Genomic DNA, 24,004 nt, shown 5'->3' on the forward strand with positions numbered 1-24,004 from the left:
ACTTGAAGTATGAATATGATATCTGAAACACAAATCAAAATTTAATAAATGACTGTATAAAGTTTGACCATGAAAATACTTCTGTTGAGGCTTGGTGCCCAATGCTCAGTGAGTAGGGTGCCAGCCACATACACCGAAGCTGGTGGGTTTGAGCCCAGCCCAGGCCTGCTAAACAACAATGACAAGTGCAAACAAAAAAAAAAAAAAACAGCCAAGCGTTGTGGCGGGCACCTGTGGTCTCAGTTACTTGGGAGGCTGAGGCAAGAGAATTGCTTAAGCCCAAGAGTTTGAGGTTGCTGTGAGCTGTGACTCCACGGCACTCTTACCTAGGGCAACATAGTGAGACGCTGTCTCAAAAAAAATACTCCAGTTAAATAGGCATTTTATTGCTAGTTAGTAAGGAGATACATAGCAAGAAAAGAGAAAAAGTCATCTGCAGTTTTCATTACTTTAATAATTCTGTTGATGAATACATACACATAAAGATATTTTGAAAATTGAAGGATATAATACACAAAAGAAGAGACAGGGTCTCACTCTGTTGACCCAGGCTGGAGTGCCATGGCATCATCATACCTTAGAGCAACCTTAGACTCCTGGGTTCAAGGAATCCTCCTACTTGAGCTTCTCCTGTAGCTGGGACTACAGGTGCCTGCCACAACCCTGGCTAATTTTTCTATTTTGTTTAGTAGAGACAGGGTCTCACTCTTGCTTAGGCTGGTCTTGAGCTCTGAGCTCAAATGATGTTCCCACCTCAGCCTCCCAGAGTGCTAAGATAACAGGTTTGAGCCACCACCGTCCAGCCCCCAAGATATTCTGTGATTCTGGACCATAAACTACCACATACAGATTATTGTCCATCTAAAACCAAGGCCTCATACAGTACAACTCCAAGGGTCACTATTTACATAACATTGCTCCAGAGGATGCCATGTGTGTGCTATTTTTGATCTAGAACAGAAATGTAAGCAAAGGATTAACATTTAAAAAAACGAATTTCTGTGTTCAGGAAATGGCAAATTATAGTCTTTTTTGATAATTATCTTTTTGAACGGTTGAAAAAAATCATAAGGTGCACATTATGTGCAATTCAAATTTTAGTGTTCATAAAGTTTTCTTAGAACACAGCCACACTCATTTGTTTAATTGTCATCTATGGTAGTTTCTGTGGTACAGTGTCAGGATTGAGCAGTTGAGACAGAAACTGTATGGCCTGAAGTATACAATATTTATTATCTGTTCTTTTACATAAAAGTTTGCCAATCCCTGACATTGATGATTTCACTTCGTTAATTTTATAAAATAATTCCAAATAGTAGCCCCAAATGGCTAGCCTTTTTGACAAATTTAATTCTGGTAATATTTTCTTTGGTTGCTTTCTGTCACCTTCCTTTTTAATCTAATTATTTAATGGCCATTTTTGTTTTTCCTTCATGTGTTGTCTAATTTAATAAATGATGTTTCATCAGTCTGTGTAGAGTTTTGTTACCACACCGATCAATTATTAACTCTATATAAAATCATCCTCATTGGTGAAAAACAAAAGGATCTTCTTGGTGGCAAGACATACACAATTCTTGTACGTTTTAAATGATGAAGATATTATTTTCTCAGCTTTCTAACTAAATTTTACCTAACATGATTATACGTTCACTCAGACCCAGTAAAATCACTCAAACATTTCATTGAATTGACTTCATTATCCCTTTTTGTGTTTTATTTCAGAATGTTGTACTAGAGTTTATTTCCTCTTCAGTAAACCAGAGTTACTTAGTTCTGTATGTCTGTAATTTGCACTGTAGATGGCAGTATATCATTTTCACTAGAATATGTGATTTCTGTAGCATGGTTAAAAGTTTACTTGACTAAGACCAAGATATTTATTTTGTGAATTTAGAATTCTTTTTCCTTTTGTAAACTTAATTGGAATTGCAATTTATGTATCTTGTGAAGAAATTTGACACCTGGATTTGGGGAGGAAAAAAAGAAAAAACAAGATAGGAAACTAAAAGAAAAAGAAACATTATTTTACACTGGTAAGGCAATGTGAGTAAAATAAACTCATTCATTGTCTCTTCACATGGCTCAGTTTTTATCTACTTACCAACTGTATTCAAATTAGAGAAAATATTATCCATGAAAGAATTGAATTTAATATAGTGGTACATGTTTCAGAATTTTGACAATCTATGTAGATGAACATCTATTTTATAAAGGAAATACCCTTGAAATGCTTATAAAAAGAAAGAGTAATTGGTTTATTGAAGATGTCATGATTTTATTACTACTTGAGAATGGAATAATTTGTCTAATCATGAAAGTTATAATGCCAATACCTGTACTTTTTCAAATTATTCTCATAAGGGTTTGCTTTTGTCCTATTAGTTGGTTGATCGTGTTTTTGATGAAAGCCTCAACTTTCGAAAGATCCCTCCATTAGTTCATTCTAAAACACCAGAAGGAAACAACGGTCGGTCTAGTGATACAAAACCTCAACCAACAGAGCCTCCTGAACACTTAACAATTACGAGGCGAAGAACCTGGAGTAGGGATGAAGTAAGTAAACCACAAACCTTAACATAGGGCAGAGGAACAATAAAATTTCATCCTGATATCATGTACACATAATTAATTCCAAATGAATTAAATTTTTAAATGGTGAAAGCAAAACTGTAAAACTTTCAGTAAAAAAAATCGTAAGGAATGGTTTTTTAAAAGGCATGAGAAATTTTTACTTTAGATGATTATAAATTTGAGTATATTAAAACTGAGGGCTTTTATTTTCAAAAAATAAGAAATGTGAAAAGGTAAGTTACAGACTTTTGTAAAACATGCAGCCTGTGAAGAATTAGTATACAGAATGTACAAAGTACTACCAATCAGTAAAAAGGACAAATTCAATAGAAAAAAATCTTTAAAAGATATGAATAACCAAAGAAGAAATACCCAAAGCATGCAGAATATGAAGAAATAGTTCACAAATATTCAGAGAAATGCATTTTAAGACTACAGTGAGATTATATATAATCATTTCATTTTTGAAAATTAAAAAGTCATAAAGTGTTAATTAAGTATTAGAAAAGATGTAGTTTCCTCAATAAACGCCCTTTCATTAGAATTCTTACATCACTGAATCACTAATTTACATGCTTTTTTACAAAATATTTGATAATTAACATATAGGTATACTATTTATTAAAGATAAATATATAGGTATACTAGATACCTATCTTCTATTTCCTTTACCGGTTTAATAAGATAAAGCCTTATTTTCTGGATTTTCTGCATTGTCTTGTTAAAGTTCTGAAAATACATGTAACTGATTTTGAAACCCATATCTAGACTCAAAGTTAGTCCTTTTTTAGCACAGTGTGTTAGCTTTGCCTTTCATTGTTTACTCTGGGGATTGGCAAATATAAGCCACAGGCCAAATCCAGCTTGCCACTTGTTTTGTAAACAGAGTTTTAATAAGACAGAGCCGTTCATTTGTGTGTTATCTATGTCTGCTTTTACTCTGCAAAGGGAGAGTTAAATTGTGGCACAGGCCCTGTGTTCCCCAAAGACTAAAATCTTTACTCTCTGGCTTTTTACAGAAACTTCTCTGACCCCTGATTTTGTCTATGAATCTCATCTAGGGTGGTATCATAAAAATTTATCATAAAAATTTATTTTTTTGAATAAATTTTAAAAAATTATCTCACTTGTCTTGGTGCCTGTAGCTCAGTGGCTAGGGTGCCAGCCACATACATTATCATAAAAATTTATTATTTTGAATAAATTTTAAAAAATTATCTCACTTGTCTCGGTGCCTGTAGCTCAGTGGCTAGGGTGCCAGCCACATACATCGGAGCTGGCAGGTTCGAACCCAGCCTGGGCCTGCCAAACAACAATGACAACTACAACCAAAAAATAGCTGGGCACTGTGGCAGGCACCTGTAGTCCCAGCTACTAGGGAGACTGAGGCAAGAGAATCGCTTAAGCCCAGGAGTTTAAGGTTGCCATGAGTTGTGAAAAAAATGTATCTCTCTTACTAGACTCTATCCTGGAGAACAAAAATTATATTCTTCTTGATTTCTGTATTCACATTATTTGATGATAGAGGAATAACAAATGTAGTACTCTGTTTATATTTTCCCTTTTATAATTTAAATTGGAGCTATGAGAGACAAAGTTATCTTACTGAACGATAGGATAAATGGATTGTTTTTTGAAAGTGATAGGACCAAAATAATAATGGAAATTTGACAAATTATTTAATAAAGGAACCCTTTGTTAATAATGTTTCTTTTACTTTCTCATGTAGTTACACATTAAGTATATTTTTCATTGGATTTTTAAATTAAAGTTAGCAGAAGTACTAAATGCTCCTAAATATAGGAGTTGTGACTAATATTCTTGGTAATTATACAAAGCAGTCATTTAATATTTTAATATCTACTTTTTTTTTCGGATATTTCAGGTCATGGGAGATAATCTGCTACTGTCATCCGTCTTTCAATTCTCTAAGAAGATAAGACAATCTATAGATAAAACAGCTGGAAAGATCAGGTACATTTTGTTACTCCAACCTCCTTGCTAACATTAATAATTTCCTGTTGACTTTTTCAAGCCTGCTACCACAAATGTTAGAAACTGAGTGAAGTTAGGGGAAGAAAATCTTATTGCTACTATTACTTGTGTTTCCTACTTTTTAAGTATCAGCAATAACCATAAAGGGGACAAAAAGAGAAATAAATGTCCTAGATAATCAACCCCTTTGTAATTGAGAATTAACCACTATAATCACTTAGATTAATTGTATTAATAACTAGAAGTATTTTGCTTTTCCACAAAATAATACTAAATAATTTTAAATGAGTAGGCTTTGGGAGTTTCTTTTATAGAACTGAAACTTTAGTTTCATCTTTCTTGTCTGTGAAGAGGGAAGTACATAAAGTCTTGTAAGACTTAGAAAATTTATGTAATAGCACCTTGAAAATTAAAACATTATATAGATTATGTAATTTTAGTTCCAAGGTTTAAAATATCTTTTTAATGTATTTATGTTGAATTATAATAATTTTTGAAGTGTCTCACCTTTTCACTATCCTGAATCCTGTGTATCAGGACTACATTTTATTGAACATCATGCCCTTCAGTTCTTTTCCATGAAGTCTATACTCCATACATATTTGTCGAAATGAAAATGAATAGTTTGAAAGAAACTGACCAATACTTGGAAGCATACTAACTTCCTTTACTTAATCAGAAAGAATTGGAAATGCTGAACAGACCTATATCAAGTACTGAAATAGAATCAACTATGCGAAATCTCCCAAAAAAGAAGAGTCCGGGACCAGATGGCTTCACATCAGAATTCTACAAAACCTTTAAAGAGGAACTAGTACCTATATTACTTAACCTTTTCCAAAACATTGAAAAAGAAGAAATACTTCCCAACACATTCTATGAAGCAGATATCACCCTGATTCCCAAACCAAGAAAAGGCCAACAATAAAAGAAAACTAGACCAATATCCTTAATGAACATAGATGCAAAAATATTCAATAAGATCCGAGCAAACAGAATCTAGGAATACATCAAATGAATTATACAACATGACCAAGTGGGTTTTATCCCAGGGTCTCAAGGTTGGTTCAATATACTTAAATCTATAAATGTAATGCATCACATAAATAAACTAAAAACCAAAGACCATATGATTCTCTCAATAGATGCAGAAAAAGCTTTTGACAATATCCAGCATCCTTTCATGATCAGAACACTTAAGAAAATAGGTATAGAAGGGACTTTTTCTTAAATGATAGAGGTCATCTACAGCAAACCCACAGCCAATATCATATTCAATGGAGTAAAATTGAAAACATTTCCACTCAGATCAGGAACCAGGCAAGGTTGCCCATTGTCTCCACTGCTTTTTAACATTGTAATGGAAGTCTTAGCCATCGCAGTCAGGCAAGAGAAGGCAATCAAGGGTATACAAAGAGGGTCAAAGGAGATCAAACTTTCACTCTTTGCCGATGATATGATTTTATACCTGGAAAATCTCAGAGACTCAATCACAAAACTCTTAGAAGGCTCAAGGAATACAGTAGTGTCTCAGGATACAAAATCAATACTCACAAATCAGTAGCTTTTATATATACCAGTAATAGTCAAGCTGAAAAAACAGTCAAGGACTTTATTCCCTTTGCAGTTGTGCCAAAGAAGATGAAATATTTGGGAATTTACCTAACAAAGGATGTGCAAGATCTCTATAAAGAGAATTATGAAACTCTGAGAAAGCAAATAGCAGAAGATGTTAACAAATGGAAAAACTTACCATGCTCATGGTTAGGAAGAATCAACGTTGTTAAAATGTCCATCTTACCCAAAGCAATTTACAAATTTAATGCAATCCCTGTCAAAGCACCACCATCAGACTTTAAAGATCTGGAAAAAATAGTACTTCATTTTATATGGAACCAGAAAAAACCATGAATCACGAAGACATTTCTCAGAAATAAAAGCAAATCAGGAGGAATCATACTACCAGACTTCAAACTATACTATAAATCTATAGTGATCAAAACAGCATGGTATTGGCACAAAAATAGAGAGGTAGATGTATGGAACAGAATTGAGAACCAAGAGATGAACCCAGACACTTACCGTCATTTGATCTTTGATAAGCCCATCAAAAATATAAACGGGGGAAAGATTCCCTATTTAACAAATGGTGCTGGGAGAATTGGCTGGTGACTTGTAGAAGACCGAAACTGGACCTACACCTTTCACCATTAACAAAAATTGACTCTCTGGATAAAAGATTTAAACTTAAGACATGAAGCTATAAAGATTCTTAGAGAGAGTGCAGGAGAAACACTTGAAGAAATTGGCCTGGGAGAATACTTTATGAGGAGGACCCCCGCCCCCCGGGGCAGTTGAAGCAACACCAAAAATACATTACTGGGACCTGATCAAACTAAAAAGCTTCTGCACAGCCAAGAAGACCGTAAGTAAAGCAAGCAGACAGCCCTCAGAATGGGAGAGCATATTTGCAGGTTATGCTTCTGACAAAGGTTTGATAATCAGAATCCACAGAGAACTCAAACTTAGTAATAAGAAAAGAACTAGTAATCCCATTTCATTGTGGGTGAGGGACTTCAACAGAAGCTTCTCTGAAGAAGATAGGCTCATGGCCTACAAACATATGAAAAAATGCTCATCATCTTTAATCATCAGAGAAATGCAAATCAAAACCACTTTGAGCTATCATAATAAAATCCCAAAACTACAGATGTTGGCATGTTTTCCCCTAATGACTCCAAGTTTGCCGATCCCACCTTCATTCACAAGTAAGAGTGACTTCCTTCCGCATGACAACCTATGCACCTGTGATCTAATACATGTGGCCAGAGACAGATACATTCCACTATTCCTTAGGGTAGTACCCAACTGAAATTTGTAGGGAAAAAAAATTAATTATAACTATAATAACTAGCTATCACAAATGAATTAAATCTGTAAGCCCCAATCTTATTCCTACTTGTTAATACCTGAAGTCATACCTCAGGTTTGGCTCAAGTATTCAACATAGTTGAAAGATAATAAATAATTATTACTTTGGATTTAATTCCACTGAAACTATATTTTGAAGCTGGGGCATTGTAGAAGGATTATTAGCCAAAGGAATGAATAAGTTAAGCATTATTTGAAATAATCTATTGGAATATCTCCAGATCCATTCACTCACTGAATGATGTTTGACTCCATGTCATTTGTCCAGCATGTTTTTGAGTGCAGAAAGCAGGCAAATAAACAGAAGTAATTTCAATACAATGTAATAAGTATACAGAGGGAAATATAGTATAAGGTACTGTGGGAGCCCATAGCAAGGACACTAGTTAAAATTCAGAGTAGGCTTCTTAGAAATTGCCATGCAATTTAAGTCCTGAAGGGTGAGAAGAGTTAGTCAAAAACTAATTGAAGTGAGAAGTGAGAGGATTAGAGAGTGGTGGGAGATGACACTGGAGAGATTAGGATGGATCAGTTCAAGTAGAATTTATTAAGGAATTTGGACTTAAACATAAAAAGCTGTGGGAAGCTAATATATCAACTACGGGTCTTCTTGATACCCCAATGTTATCCATAAAAATATCATAAGAGTCTCATAGAATCATGTGACTTGCCTTGGACATACTATAAATGAGTATGCTGTGTTATTGCACCCTACCACTGAAACATGGGTTCTCTTTCCCTAATAACTGGATCTGTCCCCTCAGTCCTTCATACAGTAGATTTCCATAGCTTACCCATCTTGGCTGTTTGTTCTCTTCTCGTTGACTGTTCCATACTGCAGAGCATCTTTCTTAAACTCTGCACTGAACTTAGCCCTAGTCATCCCCAAATAAAAATATTTTTTTGTAGCTTTGACATTTAATTAAAACTGAGAACAAAGAGCACATTAATTGATTGATTGATCTTACTGTCTCAGAAATTGACAGAATTTGGAAAGTTAAAAAAATAGATATATCGAAAATACTTCCGTAAAATTAGGTTTAAATATGGAATGTTCATTGTACTTTTGTTGTTGTCTATATGGGAGTTTGTTTGTTTGTTTGTAAGACAGTCTTGCTCTATTGCTCAGGCTAGAGTACCATGACCTCAGCCTAGCTCACAGCAACCTTAGACTTCTGGGCTCAAGCAATCCTCCTGCCTCCTGCCTCCCAAGAAGCTGAGATTGCAGGCACCTGCCTCAATGCCCAGCTAATTTTACTATTTTTAGTTGAGACAGGATCTCCCTTTGCTTAGATTGGTCTCAAATTCCTGTCAAGTGATCCTGCCACCTCCCGGGGTGATAGACTTACTTACATGAACTACCTACACCAAGCCTGTATTTATTGTATTTGAACTGCCTTCATTTTGAGCTTCGGGTTTTACTTTGTATAGCACTCTGGCAGGACTTATGGAAAATAATGAAGATAAAACCGAGGTAAAGTATCTATGGTTTAACAATTTCAGAAGCACCAGCACCACCACCAACTATAATTTCGGAAACCATCGTCTGGAAAAATGTTTTGATTTCTCATCACTGTGGTTGAAGTGTAGATTTCCTCTACTGTACAACTCCACTGCAGTTCTGTGTTGGTCTCAGAAATAGTCATTGTTTTCTAATTTCTTCCCACTCCTAATGCTGTAAGGGCTCTTTTATAAAAACATAATAATTTCCTTATCCTTAATATCATAGATACTATGAAAAATAGTTGTCAAGGATGGTGAGTCTTTTGAGTTTAGAAAATTTAATAGTAGATCAGAAGAATATTCTTATACCAGATTTTAGACCTATTGTTGCCTTCCTAAGCATAATTATGTTAATTGCAAATGTTCCAGACCTGATTTTAAGCTACTGAATGTCATGTTTTTAAATAAAGTGAACTTGGAATGTTGACCTTCAAAGAAATACCAATAAGAATATTAATTTAGTTTATTACTTAAATACTGGTCAGTAGTAATACCTTGTTTAATATTGTACAGTATTGATTTTTACCTGAGGAGTTAAACTAGATTTCTGACTCAATTAAGAAATTTAAAAAGAAACAAAAAAAGTGGCTAGTATTTTCCTCTTTCTAAAACTGCAGAATTATGTCTCCTAGATTATAATTTACTAGGGAGAGAAGTATACCACATTTGAAAGACGAATCAAAATTTTGTGTACTTTAGATGTTAAGACATTTGAATTTAGTTTCTAATATAGAACAATTATCCTTATTGACAATTCTTTCTTTCAAAAAGATAATATTTTAACTCCTAAAAGGTTATGTCCAGGTACACTAATGTGAATTAAGATTTTTAAAGAAAGCAAATTAAGTATTCCAATTTTCAGTCTTTAAAATAATGTTCACACTTTGCTTGAACGGTAAAATGTCTATTCCTATTTAACAGACAGTTTATACCTAATTCAGCCTATTTTCATTTTATTTCTGTACTGTATATATTCTGTCTGCACAAAGTTGCATTTTCTGCATAAGTAGCAGTTACACAGTTTTTCCTTCTCCACAGAGGATATATGTCTATATGGCTGTTCCAAGACCCCCAGTAGAAGCCTGAAACGATGATATTACAGAAACCTATATATACTATGATTTTTCTCTTATACACCTATGATAAAGATTAATTTATAAGGGCGGCGCCTGCGGCTCAAGGAGTAGGGCGCCAGTCCTATATGCCAGAGGTGGAGGGTTCAAACCCAGCCCCGGCCAAAAAAAAAAAAAAAGATTAATTTATAAATTAGGTACGATAAGAGATTAACAATAAGAATAAAATTCTAGAACAGTGATAACAATATAATGCAATAAAAGTTATGTGGATACAATTTCTCTCTTATACCATAGTGAACATTTGTTTTATGTTTGGTTTTCAATAAACAAGGTAAACAGAAAGCATTCATATATGTATTAATAGCCTTTCAGTTACTTTTTAAATATAGATCTTTAATATATGTCCATTAATTGTACTATTGGCTCACTATTTAATTCTTAGTTCGTGCAATGGTTATTTTTTTTATTCCCTTGTGTAGCTTTGAAACAATAATTGTTTTGGGTATTACTAATAAAAATGTTATAGTTTTTTTTTAAATGAGAAATAAAATGCTTATCTTTTTGATTTATAGAATATTATTTAAAGACAAAGATCGGAATTGGGATGACATAGAAAGCAAGTTAAGAGCTGAAAGTGAAGTTCCTATTGTGAAAACATCAAGCATGGTATGGTAATTTTTCTTGAAGATTGAAACATAAAAACATTTTACTTTAAGTGAAAGATAACCCTTTTTTTTTATTGATTTACATTTGGAAAAGAAAATATAAATACACAAATTTGGGAAATTTTATTTCTTCAGCTGATTCACTGGGGTTGAAAATGTTGTTTTAAAGTTGCCGAGAATATGAAGGAGGAGCCTTTGTGTGTCTGTTACTATAATAATTATACATTACAAATATACAATTTTGAAATAAGAACCAAATTTAAATATTAAGTTGACATGATACAGATATTCATTGCTCTGAGTATAATCCTAATATTGTGATTAAACTTTATAAATTTTTCAAAAACAAATCTATAGACTTTTTCACAAAATTGTTACAAGATCGGTTGATACAAATTTTATTTAATCTTTGGCCAGATGCAGTGGCTTACTCCTATAATCCTAGCACTTCATGAGGCAGGAGGATCGCTTTAGGCTGGGCGTTCAAGACCAGCCTAAGCAACATAATAAGACTTTGTCTCTACAAAAAAACAGAACTATTAACTGGGCATTGTAGTGCATGCCTCTGTTCCCAGCTACTCGGAGGCTGAGTCAGAAGGATCACTCAAGCTCAGGAGTTTGAGGTTGCAGGGTGCTACTATGATGCCATTTGCACTCTCTCCCCAGAACAGAGCGTGACTCTGTCTCAAAAAAAAAAAAAAAAAAAAAACTTTGTTTATATAGTGATGAATTACCTTGAACTTTTCATCTTCTACTCTCATTATCTAATTAAAATTTTTTCTATTTCATTATTAATTTAAAGATTTTAATTTGGATTTTATTTAAAGGATGTCATAATTATATCATGTTATGATTAATGTAGTGCCACATAAATAATGTTAAGTGTTCCAATAAAATGATAGTGAAAATCATTACTTGTCAAGTGAAAATATTTTAACATAAGCTAATTTGTGGTATTGCTTTCCCTGCAGGAGATTTCTTCTATCTTACAGGAACTAAAAAGAGTTGAAAAGCAGCTACAAGGTAAATTTATTATTAAATTAGGTATAAAGAACTAAAAATTTAGAATGAGTTCATTCTAAGTAGCATTTCTGAAAATAGTATTAGGATATCATTTGGTTAAATGTGATAACGTGTGTGTACAGTTCTACATACTTAAGTTACTCATAAAAAGGAAATTTTAGTACCCAATATAAAAACTTTAAAATATAATAAATTTAAATCTTGTGTATATTTTAGTGCTTAGATTTAACAATAGGCTAAATGTTATAAACCATTTACAATATTACATAGGTTATGTATAAATTATCTGTAAAATAAAGTAAGATAATATATTAAAGTGTATATGCAGCTAAAGATGCTTATTGATAATTAGCATTATTTATTTAAATTGAAAATTTTGAATTATATGAGTGATATAACCTCAAATGAACTTGCATTCTAATATGTGCAAATCATGGATGCTGAGATGGACCACAGGAAATGAATATATATTGGTTATTGGGACTAGAAGAGAAAGGAGTAAAGAAAATGAAAGAGACTGTTTTGACTCCTAAACTTTGACAAGGATATTGTTTTGGTGGTTCATATCCAATGTAGATTATGCGTTCATTAATGGCTGTACAGGTCTTCACCTAAAAGACACCAGCGGTACAGCAGGCAGGGTCCAGAGTCAGTTGCTAATTCTATGTAGTCTTTACTGAATAATCATAAGCATAATATGCATATCCTACCTAAATGATTCTTAACCTTTAATCAGCCCCACCACACCTAAGAGTTATGTGATATACTCCCTTGAGTGAAAGTGACTTGCTATCACAGTAATTGTTAGCTGGTAAATGGAGGTAGATACTTTCAGTAATTCTTTTTCTAATTCTGTACTCTCCCCAATGCCAAATGAAAATCACTGCCTGAGAAGTTCCCCTTAACTGGCACCTCTTGTGGAGATAACAAAGTCTGTTTGGCTTTTGAGGACTGCCCTGTGAGGGGACCTATACGTTGGCACGTATACCTGGTGGTAGGGTGAATGACAATATGCTGTGGTAGCATTCAGAGTGTGCTGTGTTCTTATCTTCTTCCCAGCCTTGAGGTTACTCTTAAACCTTGTCTTAGCAACTAACCTCCAGTTCTCTGAGTGATAAACAGAGTTTATTAAAAATCATAACCAGGCCAGGCATTGTGGATGACACTTGTAATCTTAGCTCTTTGGAAAGCCATGACAGGAGGATTGTTTGAGACCAAGACTTTAAGACCAGGCTGGGCAATATAGTGAGATTCCCTCTCTCTAAAAAAAATTTTTTTAAATAAAAATTAGCCGGGTATGGTGGTACGCACCTGTAGTCTCAGCTACTTGGGAATCTTGGGAAGGTTGCTTAACCTAGGAGTTTGAGGTTTCAGTGAGCTGTGTTGACACCACTACATTCTACAACCTAGGGAACAGAGGGAGATTGTCTCTTTAAAAAAAAAAAATTGCCACCAATATTTTCACTATTCTGTTACAATAATGAAAGCCAATTTCAAAAAGATCTTTCTTGAATCGCTCATCAGTCTCTGAAATGCTTATAAATGACCTACTAGGAGACCCAGAGAGAGTCTTAAGGTCTGTGTAATAAGCAATATAGATCAACTACACAGTTACTAAGGGTGGGGTTTTAAATACAATATTGGAAGGATTAGTCACATTTAAGATCACATATCTGCAGGTAGTTGAAATGTCCAGATCATGAACAATGTTAATGTTCATATCTGAATGTAACTCCATTTAGAATTATATCCTTCCTCCCACCAACTCCTTTTTTTTTCCCTGCAGTGATCAATGCCATGATTGACCCAGATGGAACTTTGGAGGCTCTGAACAACATGGGATTTCCCAGTGCTATCTTGCCATCTCCACCAAAACAGAAGTCCAGTCCTGTGAATAACCACAGCAGCCCGGGTCAGACACCAACACTTTGCCAACCAGAAGCTAGGGTTCTTCATCCTGCTGCTATCTCAGTCTCAGCTGAATTTGAGAATGCCGAGTCTGAGGCTGATTTCAGTATACATTTCAATAGATTCAACCCTGATGGGGAAGAGGAAGATGTTACAGTACATGAATGACTTTCTCTTGTTTGCTAAAAAATAATTACCTGTGGAATAACTAGGCATATTGGAAGCAGCATAGTGTTGACTTAACACAAAACAAGACAGCTTGGTCAACTGCAATCTTGTTATCCCTGTCTTCTTAATTTTATTTATTTATTTTTCACCTGTAATATAGTCTCTTATCTTTTCACACCATTTAAATAACCACTTGATATACACATAGGAAAAAGCAGACCGTGGCAGTTTCAGATTTTGTGGTTTTATGATTTTCAAGTTGAATTTTATCATTGCATCCTTTCCCTTCATAGATCTTTTTGTTTTTTTTTTAAGCCATGCTGTGACCTACAAGCAAACTAAATGCCCAACATTTCTGAACCCCCATGTCTCCTGTGCCAAGCTGCTCCCTGCAGTGGACTTCCTCTTCATCTGTACAGATTTATTAAACCATTCTGTTTGCTTCTTAATAATAGGATTTTTATTAGTACGCATTGCCACTGGACACAGTGACATAGTACTCTCCACAGTAAGGCAGACCTTTCACAATAGTCATTCTGTGTCCTAAAATTTTCCAACATAGATGTGATTTATATAACTTTGTTGCTACGTAAATTGTCTTGGGGTTTATGGAAATAATTATTATGTTTGCACTAAGATTTGCTGGGAGTGGTAGGTGGACATATCTATATATCAATAAGAACTAACTGTCTTTTTTGTACATAGGAGATTGATAACACTGTATTTGTTTTACTCCACTTTAAAAAAGATCAATTTGGCACTTTTTTTAAGTTTTTTTAATGGAAATAAATTTTGTCACTCATTTTAGGTTAAATGATAACTAGAAAGATTAGACAGTTTAGGTGGAGTATATTTTTAAAACTAAGAACATGTATATTGATCCTGTGTTATCAAGTTTATATGTGACAGTTGAAAAAAAAATTTTCCCTTGAAATGATCATGAGGTTAAAATTTTCTTTGTTAGGAAACTTGGAGAACCAGTAGTCATAAGATTAGTTGATAGTTTCACTCCCAAGCAATGAATTGCTTCTGTGTGTTTCCCTGTAGGACCCAATAGGAAATCCAGTTTCAGTCTTAGACATTTATAAGGACCCTGCAAGATGACAACCATGGCCCTGGGCCTGTGCTACTAAACAGGAAGCCTATGGAAAAGTCTTCTTTAAACTTGTTTTTTTTCTCTTTCCAGTGAGTTCACATTTGGATGAGTTTAAAAAGAAAGTAATTATCTTTGTGTTTCCAGAACACTACAAATTTGGGTAAACCTTAATTCAGTTAAATATTAGTACTAGACCTGGATTTTTCACTTGACCCCATCAGTCTGTAAAGGTTAAACTGCAGCTTTTCCAACTTTTATAAAATTTCAGCAATAATTCAATGCTACATTTATTTTAAGAAACAAAGTAACTCTACACTTCAAAACTTTGCAGGATTTTTAAGATCCTATACTGTTAGACTAGATAATGAAGATGCAAAAAAATGTTTTGTAGAGATGTAAAAACAAAAGTCTGCTATATTATGGATCTTGTATTTTTCTTTAAATTAAAAAAAGGTAAATGAACTATTCTCCTTGTAAATCTAAGTTCCTCATTCTGTCTAATAAAGGAAGACTAAAAAAGGGTTTTAAAGAACATAAATGAAAAGATTATAAATGCTCTGCAGGAATAAAAAAGACATTAAAACAGGGTCAGTCCATTTGACGAAAAAGTTGAAAATAATCACCATGGTTCCCTCTTTTATTTCATATTTGGGTACTGATTATATCCACATGGAAGTAGAAGGTAAGGAGTTTAGGAAAATGTTAGAATCTACTCTACTTACATTATTGTTTAAGTGTTTACACGGTTTTGTTCAATTATAAACATTTGGCCTTTACTATGTTATTTTTATTTTGTATGAATACATTATTCTCCTTATTTATTTTTGTTACATTTATTACTTATGTTATTTTGTTATGCATTTACAACTCCATTTTTAAATAAAGTGTTTCTGGAACTTTATTCAAAGATTGTATATTTTGTTTTTTCTACCATCTAGCATGCTAATATTTCATCAACTTACCAAATAACTATTTATAAACCATTTTCCAAGGCTTAGTAAAAACAAAGAATCCTCCAGTTCTAATTAATATGTGATCATTGTGAAACTCATTATTTTGAGTATCTAAGGAAAAAATATTTTCTTAGCAAATTAGGATAAATATAATCCACGTAGTTTAATACTCTGTCATAGGTACATTCAAGGTCTTTATTTTGAGCCAGACTTGGATCATCAGAAAGCTTTTATTTAATTTTATGAAGATTTATTAATTTTATTTAATTGAAGAATCTTGAATGTCTCAGTATTATTCAGGATTCCAAGTTTCACAACTTGATCTTTGGACAGCTTCTACGATCTGGCCATTTTCTCGTGTATCTGTGTACAGCAGTGCAATCTCTACCACCATTTACAAGCTTCTCAGCCATCACAGGCTTATTCTCTCTGGATGCTGCGTCTTCCTCGCCTTCCTGCTTATCTACAGCCCTGCCCTTCTTCCAGGTCCCACTGCTCTCTTCATAGAGTTTCTTGTACTGGACTGCAACACAGCAAATGGTTGTGTCACACATTTGCATTTTCTCTTTCTTTTCCCTACAACATATGCACATTTCTTCCCTTCTAGTCACTAAAATAATCTTCATCACCTGGGTAGACCTTATGCTTTCAAACATTCTGCTTCATCTGTCCTCAGATTTTCTTGCTATATGTCTGACAGGATTCTAACTTTTGCAAGAAGACTAGACCTGGAAGCTTGAGCTCCAGACCCATTCCCTGTTAGCTAATAATATGTTCCTCTATCTTTCAATCTGCAAAATTAGGGCGTCATCCTTATTATCCAAGTCCCTTCTGGTCCAAGTAGTCCATCTATGACTTCGTGAAATGGTCCTTCAAAAATATGTTTGTGATTCTCTGTCGTATAAAATCATCCTCTCATTGTGTTCTCATAGCCCCTTGTACCCAGTTGTGGCCCAAATCAGGTCTGTTCAACAAAGGTGGACTAAGTGCCTAATGCTTATCAGACACTATTCTTGGCACTGGGCTTCCTCGCAGTGAATAGAAACAAACCATTGCCCTCACAGACCTTTAATTCTAAAATAGAGAGATAGACAATAAAAACTAAAAATTAAGTAAATCGATGATAGCAAAAGGTATACAGCAGAAGTTGCATGCAAGTTCTCCACGAAGTTAACTCCAAGGAGCTTTCTAGCTCTGGGGAAATCCAAGTTTGCTTTATTTGAATGTTGGGTTGATCAATATGGTAGGAGGGTATGATCAATATGGTGGGAGTCCACTACAGGATCATCTGAGCCTGCCTGTACCTTTCATTTCAAAATTTTGTTTAACATCCTTGAGCCTGCCTCAACGAGTTCCCTGCTCCCTGTTTTCCTCCAAGCATAGTTTGTTGCCTTTTTCATCCCCTTATTGCTTCTTTTCCTGGATCTTAACCATATTCTAGGCTGCCCCACTTGTCTAGCAAAACACTTCCTCACCTGCAACTGATTGTTGAAGATGAGCATTCTAAATGCTTGCATACTGCAGTGTTCAAGAATTAATTGAAATCTTTTAGAGTTATTAACCACTAACTTTTTTTTGCTGCTAATTTTTATTAGGAAGTCTAATTTTGAATTAAAGGATAATTATTTTAATTTTGATGTAAAGTATATTTGCTTTACAAATGCTAGACATATAGTTTACTTCATATTTGAAGTAAGTAAAGCTTAATGATAGCAAAGTTGGAAGGGCTATTTTTTGTTCAGCAAAACAGAAATGCTTTACATGCATTATCTCTTTTAATTCTCATAACTCTGCGATAAGCCATTATCCATATGTTAGAGATGAAGGAAATCCAAATTCTTTATAACCACCCTCCACTGGCTGTCACTCAGCAAACAACTGGTCAAGCCTGGATGAGTTAAGTGACCTGTATTCAATCTTCACTATTTTGACTGTAACCATAGATCTGAAAAGGTAATTGGGTCCTTCTTCCTCTGCTTTGAATAGAACTTCTTGAAGTGGGAATCCCACCATTTCTCCTAATAAACTTCTCTAGTGTTAACAAGCAGTGACCAAATGTTAGTAGACATGTTTTCTTTCTCATAGATCTTTCAAGGACAGAGTTCCTTGAAAGCCGGATGTTGAGCGCTTTAGGAAAAGTGCTACCAAGAACCACGTTGGTTTATGAGCCAGCTGTCCTCTCCTGTTACAAAGAGGTAAAAACCCTAAGGCTGCAAATATGAAACTGATTAATCCACATTAAGACTATAACTAGCCAGCTGCCTCTCAAGCTGTTTGTTATAATACTTGTCTCTGAGCAAGGAAAATTAAAATGGAGAAAAGGAATTGTTACCCCTTTGAACAACAGAGCATGATCCTGGAGATTTCTCAAGACAAGCAGTAGTTGGACTACAGCAAGAGCTACTATTTTTTCCTAGGGCGAAGCACCATGGTCTTAGCACTTGCGGATAAAATAATGAATCTAAGTTTGCAAAAAAGTAGTAGTGGTGGCTGGATTTCCTTAAATGAGAGATTGTTCCACCAAATTTGAAATGAAAGAAACACAGGAAAGCCTCCATAGTTGACCACCTCCCTACCCTGACCACCTCCTTAAGTTGACCTAATTTCCATAGACTGGACGTGCACCACATATACATACTATTACCGCAGGCCTACTTCCTTATGTTGATCACCTCTGTATGTTGACTAGTTTGTTGCAGTCCCTTGGGTGGTCAACTTTTTTTTCAAATTTTACTTAATTTTATTTTTTTTTGTTTTTTTTTTTTGTTTGTTTGTTTTTTTTGGCTGGGGCCGGGTTTGAACCCACCACCTTCAGTATACGGGGCCGGCGCCCTACTCCTTTGAGGCACAGGTGCAGCCATGTGCCCTAATTTTCAACAAAAGCAGTAAATCCATCCAAGAATCCCCTGGGAATACCCTGAAGCAATCACTCACAAAAGGTCATTAGGTTTATTTCATTTTTAATATAATAAGCAAAAAAGAAAGTATATTTGTCTTTCATATTTTATGTTATAAAGGTATGTAATAAGGATAATGATGACACAAGAGATTCATTAGGGCAATGATAGTGTCTAAACTGCATTATTTATCTCTATTTTCAAATTCACATTCTCTAAGTAAGCACAATTCACCCTCCTTGGTCTGGAGAAAGAAAAAAAATCTATAAGTTTTTGGTTTTTTATCACTTAGACCCAAGATTCTAATGGAGAATTTATAATTAAATATAAATTGTCTTACAAACTGCTGAGATAGCCTATCAGAAATATCAACACATGGGTCATGTCTACACCTATAGAATTGTTGTACATATAACTCTCAGTTATAAGATCAAGGAAGAACTTGGCCCAGAGTGCAGGGAGGTCACCAAACCCCACTTTATGAGGTTGAAGAAAAGAAATTCCCAGAGGCTTCATAAAGTCATTTTCAGACAGAATATCTGGTAGAATTATTTTATGCTTCAATAGGAAATTTATGGGCAACATTTCACCAAGAGGACATATGAAGTGGAAATAAAACCTTGTTTAATTGCTTGAAAGAAGAGTCCAGGTGGTCCATGGATGAAAGAGTATAAAGGTTTGGCGAGAGAAATGAAGATACTTTTCAGTGTGTGGAGATTGACACCTTCAAGGAAATCAATCACCTCCCACGTTACGATCCCACCATCCCAAAGTCAGAGATAAGTGGCAGAGCTGGCCACGGAAAGGACAGGAAACTAGCATTTGTTGAACATCTGCTATGAGCCAGGCACTTTGTTCACAACATGTTTCCTTTAATCCTCCCCAAACTTAATAAGGTGAGGTTCATCATATTATTGATAGGTTATCACGTTATACAGACTTGGAAGCTGAGTCTTATGAGTGTGAGCAGCTTGCCCAAGTCACACAGTTAAGTGAAAACCTGTTCCTCGCTTCCAGGACTGTCTTTGTCTTTCACAGTGAGTGTCTTCCCACTGTTCCAAACTGCACTCCGGATCTGTGCCCCAGATCTGTGCTACGCTGCTTTTCAGGCATTGAGCAGAGAGCTCCCAGTGGCTGGGCCTCGGTGTTGGCCTGGGCCTGAGGGTCTGCAACACAGCCCTGGCTGCCAGCTGGTGTGGGATAACTTCCAGGCAAAAGTCACAGGACATAGCGTCATTTATGCTTTTATCTGAGTCACTGAAAGATCTTACATTGCTGAAAAAATTCTACAGGGATTCACCCAGAATGGAGTAGGTCAGAATAAAAAATTAGCCTATGGAAGGAAGGAAAAAACTTCAGTAACTTCAGTGTTTCCAAATAGTGTTCTAGATACCTGGGATTATGAGACTCTGGCACAATAGGACCCAGGTACTTGGTGCACTTCACCCAATGCAGCCAGCTGGCCTTTGATGAGACTACTATAATAAATTGCAGACCTGGCGGCAGCAGCGAGGCCACTTTCTATCCCATGTTTTGGTCGTCAAAGTCCTGTTACATATGTCATGCAATGCTCAGAATAACTCTTCTGGCATGTTTTATTTCCCCACAGCACAGATGAGGAGAGACAGACTGTACCAGTGACCTCCGCAAAGTCAACGCTTCTTAGTGGCAAGGCCAGCATTGCCATGGAATCTGTTGGCTCTGGCTCCAGTGGGTAGTCTGTAACACCAAAGAACGTGAGATGGGACTTCCTTCACCCAGTGTGGACTGGAATCTGCCTGTACAGCCCACAGACTTTTCAGACTAATTATTTTTAAAGTTCAATCCCTAATCTCCCATCACGCACCATATTTGCTCCACCTGCAGCCTTCCCCTTCTCAATTAAGGCAACTACATTCTTTTGTTGTTGTTGTTGTTGTTATTGTTTAGTCCAGGTGTTTGAGACAAGGCATGAGGAAGGTGCTGATTGAATTCAGTTATCGGGAAGGTCCATTCTAGAAGAGTGAATAGACTTGTCAGAGATATAATAAAGCTACATCCAGGTGCTGGAACAAATTGAAACTTACATGTGCCCTTAGAGAAGCACAGAAAATTGTTACATACATTATGCACACCCATATGAGATTTGTATTTGCTACAATATATTAAGGATGATTATCATTTATATACTTTAGGAGGATTTTTGATTTTGCAAAAGAATTTGTCATAGGATTCCTCCAAATGACAGCTTTCTGATTGAATCAAACCACGATTTGCTCTACCACAATTGAAACTTACACACAGCTATTTGCCCACGTTATTTGCTCAGTAAAGGGTGTCCTTTCATAACCTCTCTTTATTTGTCCCCAGATTGCATTGAATTTAAGTGGTAATTAATGTTAAGCAGCATCTAAAAAGGCAGAATCCCAGGGTGGGAGAGGCCACTACACCCAGAATTTCATTTACAGAAACAAAACAAAACCCTTTATTCCTGTTGTACATCTATAGCAATTCCTCCAAACGTAGACCAAGCCTGAACTTTCTCTTTTCTGTGTCTTTTAAAATTCTTTTGTGTTCTGCAATATTGGGAAATTCTTTTAAAATAGGCAAGGGAGAAATATAATTAAACATCAGCTAGCTGGTTTCTAATCGGCATGTGAACACCAAGTTCCAGATGGCAACGCAGAGTTTTAATTTCACTATGTGCTGTAATTATTTATTGATCCCTATTGAACAGCCAGCAGCTCCATATTCTGGACTACACTTCAATAACTCTAAATGACTCAGATCTTTACTGTAAACATGCCTGCTGTATGGTGACTGTTGACATTTCAGGACGGCATTCTGTTTTCCCTTGGCCAGTTCACAGGTGGCCAGTCCTTATTCACGAATGGAAACCTCCTGCCTTCCTTCCTCCTTAAGATGTATTCAGATGCATTGGAGCAGTGAGAGTTCAGACCAGCCTCAGTAATTGCAAAGGAGCTGGTCTGGAACTTGATGCCCCACTGACTATACAGCCCCATGAACATGTAGCTCAGAATGTCAGCCCTGAGTGTTAGGGAATCAGAAACAGATGAATGAGCTGGGGGAGGAAAGTTCAGGACCTTCCTGTAGACAGATAAGGGCCCCCAGCTCACATATCTACAGGAGTTGGCAAGCAGGAGTCTGGATCCAAGCGATGAGAAGCTTACCAAAACATTCACAGGACACTGTCTTAGTTCATTTGCTATAAAGGAATATCTGAGGCTGGGTCATTTGTAAAGAAAAAAAGATTGATTTGCCTCACAATTCTGCTGGTGGGAAGATTAGCATCTGGTGAAAGCCTCAGGCTGCGCATTCATGGTAGAAGGTGCACAGTGGCTGGTGTGTGCAGAGGGCACATGGAAAGAGGAGAGGAGAAAGGGTGGGGGTGGGCACCAGGCTCCCTTTAACAACCAGCTCTCATGGGAACTAACAGAGTGAGAACTCGCTCCCTCCATCCTAGGGAGGGCATTGGTTTACTCAAGAGAGATCCCACCCCATGACCAAACACCTACCATTAAGCCCCACCTCCCTCATTGGGACCAAATTTCAACATGAGATTTGGAAGAACAGCCATCCATGCTTACAGCAGCCACCTACTAAGTGTAGGCAACATCCAGAGTTGAGTCAGGGATCGGGAAGCAAGGAAACTGGCAGGAGTTTAGGAATTAGACAAAGAGCTTTGCTGGTAAGAAACCCAGGATGAGGGCGGCACCTGTGGCTAGAAGGAGTAGGGAGCTGGCCCCATATACTGGAGGTGGCGGGTTCAAACCCGGCCCCAGCCCCGGCCAAAGGCCAAAAACTGCAAAAAAAAAAAAAAAAAAGAAAGAAAGAAAGAAAGGAAGAAAGAAACCCAGGACGAGGTCCATATGAATTCACACCAAGTTACTTCATAAATATCCCTAAGAAGCTTGCCATTCTGAGCAGGGCTTCCCAAACAGTAGCCTGCAGACTTAATTTTGTGAGGCAAAGAGAGATGATGGGGGCATGAAACATGCAGATTCACATACCACAGCCCAGACAGGTTGATCAGAATCTCCAAAGATTCTGAATTGCAGAGAAAATAAAACCACTCACTTTCCACTGTGATGCTTTTGAAGTTTTTTGAGAACCACAGATTAAAAGGGATCTTTTAGTGACTTGTGTTTTGGTAAGTTAAAACAATTCAAAAAAGCAGCTGCTAATGTTTGGACCCAAACCCAAACTTTAATAAGCGTTCTCATAACCCCTTCACAAGATCTCTCTATTGGTCCCGTGGCAGTCACCGTTTCCATGAATGCTGCAGAACTCCCCAGTGAGGTGACGCTGGACACTGGCGTCTGAAAGTCGGGCACTCGGCTCCCCCTGTCAGTCAGAAGAATCTCATTGTGAAGTGACAGAACCTTCAGGGGAGATCGAGAAGCATACAAGAAACAATCACTTTTCCCTCCACTTTCTTTCATGGCCAAGCCCAATGTTACGAGTCAAGAAAGTTCACTCAAAGAAAGAACCTCAGCTTACATGGCAGAAGTGTAGATTCAAGGAGGGATAAACAATGGGGACCAATAATCCAATCCACCACTCTTCATGAACAAGAGCAAATTTTTCTATTTGCTGGAATGCAGAATTGGAAAACCAGGGGAGCAAGACAGTTTCAATGTGACAGTGAATTACTTGCATCATAGATTTAGTAGGAAGCCTAATAGAAAACTAATTACAAGCTCTACTTACGTGCTGATGAAGACTGTAATTGATAATTCATAACATTTGACATTCTTTAATAAGCCAAATATAAACATATCAAGAGTCAATTGTAGGTTTCAAACAGGAGCCTAAAGCATTTATCTTTCTATGGTCTGTTGGCCATTTCAAAACTTTGGAAATGTAATGGTCAATTCATTAGAAAGAAACATAAGAAAAAAAAAAAGAGTCAATTGTAGTTTTAAGCTGTGAGGGGAAAGAAAATAATATCTGTCTTCACATTTGCAAGTCTTGGGGATTTTCCCGATCAGTAAAAGGGGGCTGCCCCTCATCACGCACTTCCCCTGGAGAACTGAAGTGAAATCCAAGCACGGACGTAGTTACGCCTAAAAGTCACGCATTGGTGAGTCAACACTTAGAGAATGCACTCAACCTCATTAATCTTCCATTAGCCACATCAGGCGCCTCATATCTCACTGCAGTTCCCTCACCCTGAGGAACATTAGCCTTCTCTGGGCCAAAGGAATTATGTCAG

General features: G+C 36.1%; 1 protein-coding gene and 1 non-coding gene across 12 annotated transcripts in view; both read left to right on the forward strand.

Annotated features, from left to right (window-relative positions):
* Positions 1–15,840, forward strand: part of CEP170 (centrosomal protein 170) — a 125,807-nt gene extending 109,967 nt beyond the window's left edge. For 10 of the 11 annotated variants that reach the window (XM_053606213.1, XM_053606214.1, XM_053606215.1 and 7 more), the window contains 5 exons: positions 2,386–2,556; positions 4,460–4,548; positions 10,652–10,745; positions 11,716–11,767; positions 13,554–15,840. In XM_053606213.1, the coding sequence (XP_053462188.1) occupies positions 2,386–2,556; positions 4,460–4,548; positions 10,652–10,745; positions 11,716–11,767; positions 13,554–13,843 (696 nt within the window). In that variant the 3' untranslated portion in view covers positions 13,844–15,840. The remainder of the gene's footprint in view (positions 1–2,385; positions 2,557–4,459; positions 4,549–10,651; positions 10,746–11,715; positions 11,768–13,553) is intronic. The other variant, XM_053606219.1, reaches the window with a different exon arrangement.
* A 7,709-nt stretch (positions 15,841–23,549) lies between these two features.
* On the forward strand, positions 23,550–23,683 carry LOC128597991 (small nucleolar RNA SNORA2/SNORA34 family). The gene has a single exon (XR_008383520.1). It is a non-coding gene; the product is annotated as a small nucleolar RNA SNORA2/SNORA34 family (small nucleolar RNA).
* The last annotated feature ends 321 nt before the right edge of the window (positions 23,684–24,004 follow it).

Source organism: Nycticebus coucang, chromosome 10 (assembly GCF_027406575.1).
Source record: "Nycticebus coucang isolate mNycCou1 chromosome 10, mNycCou1.pri, whole genome shotgun sequence".
Taxonomy (NCBI): domain Eukaryota; kingdom Metazoa; phylum Chordata; class Mammalia; order Primates; family Lorisidae; genus Nycticebus; species Nycticebus coucang.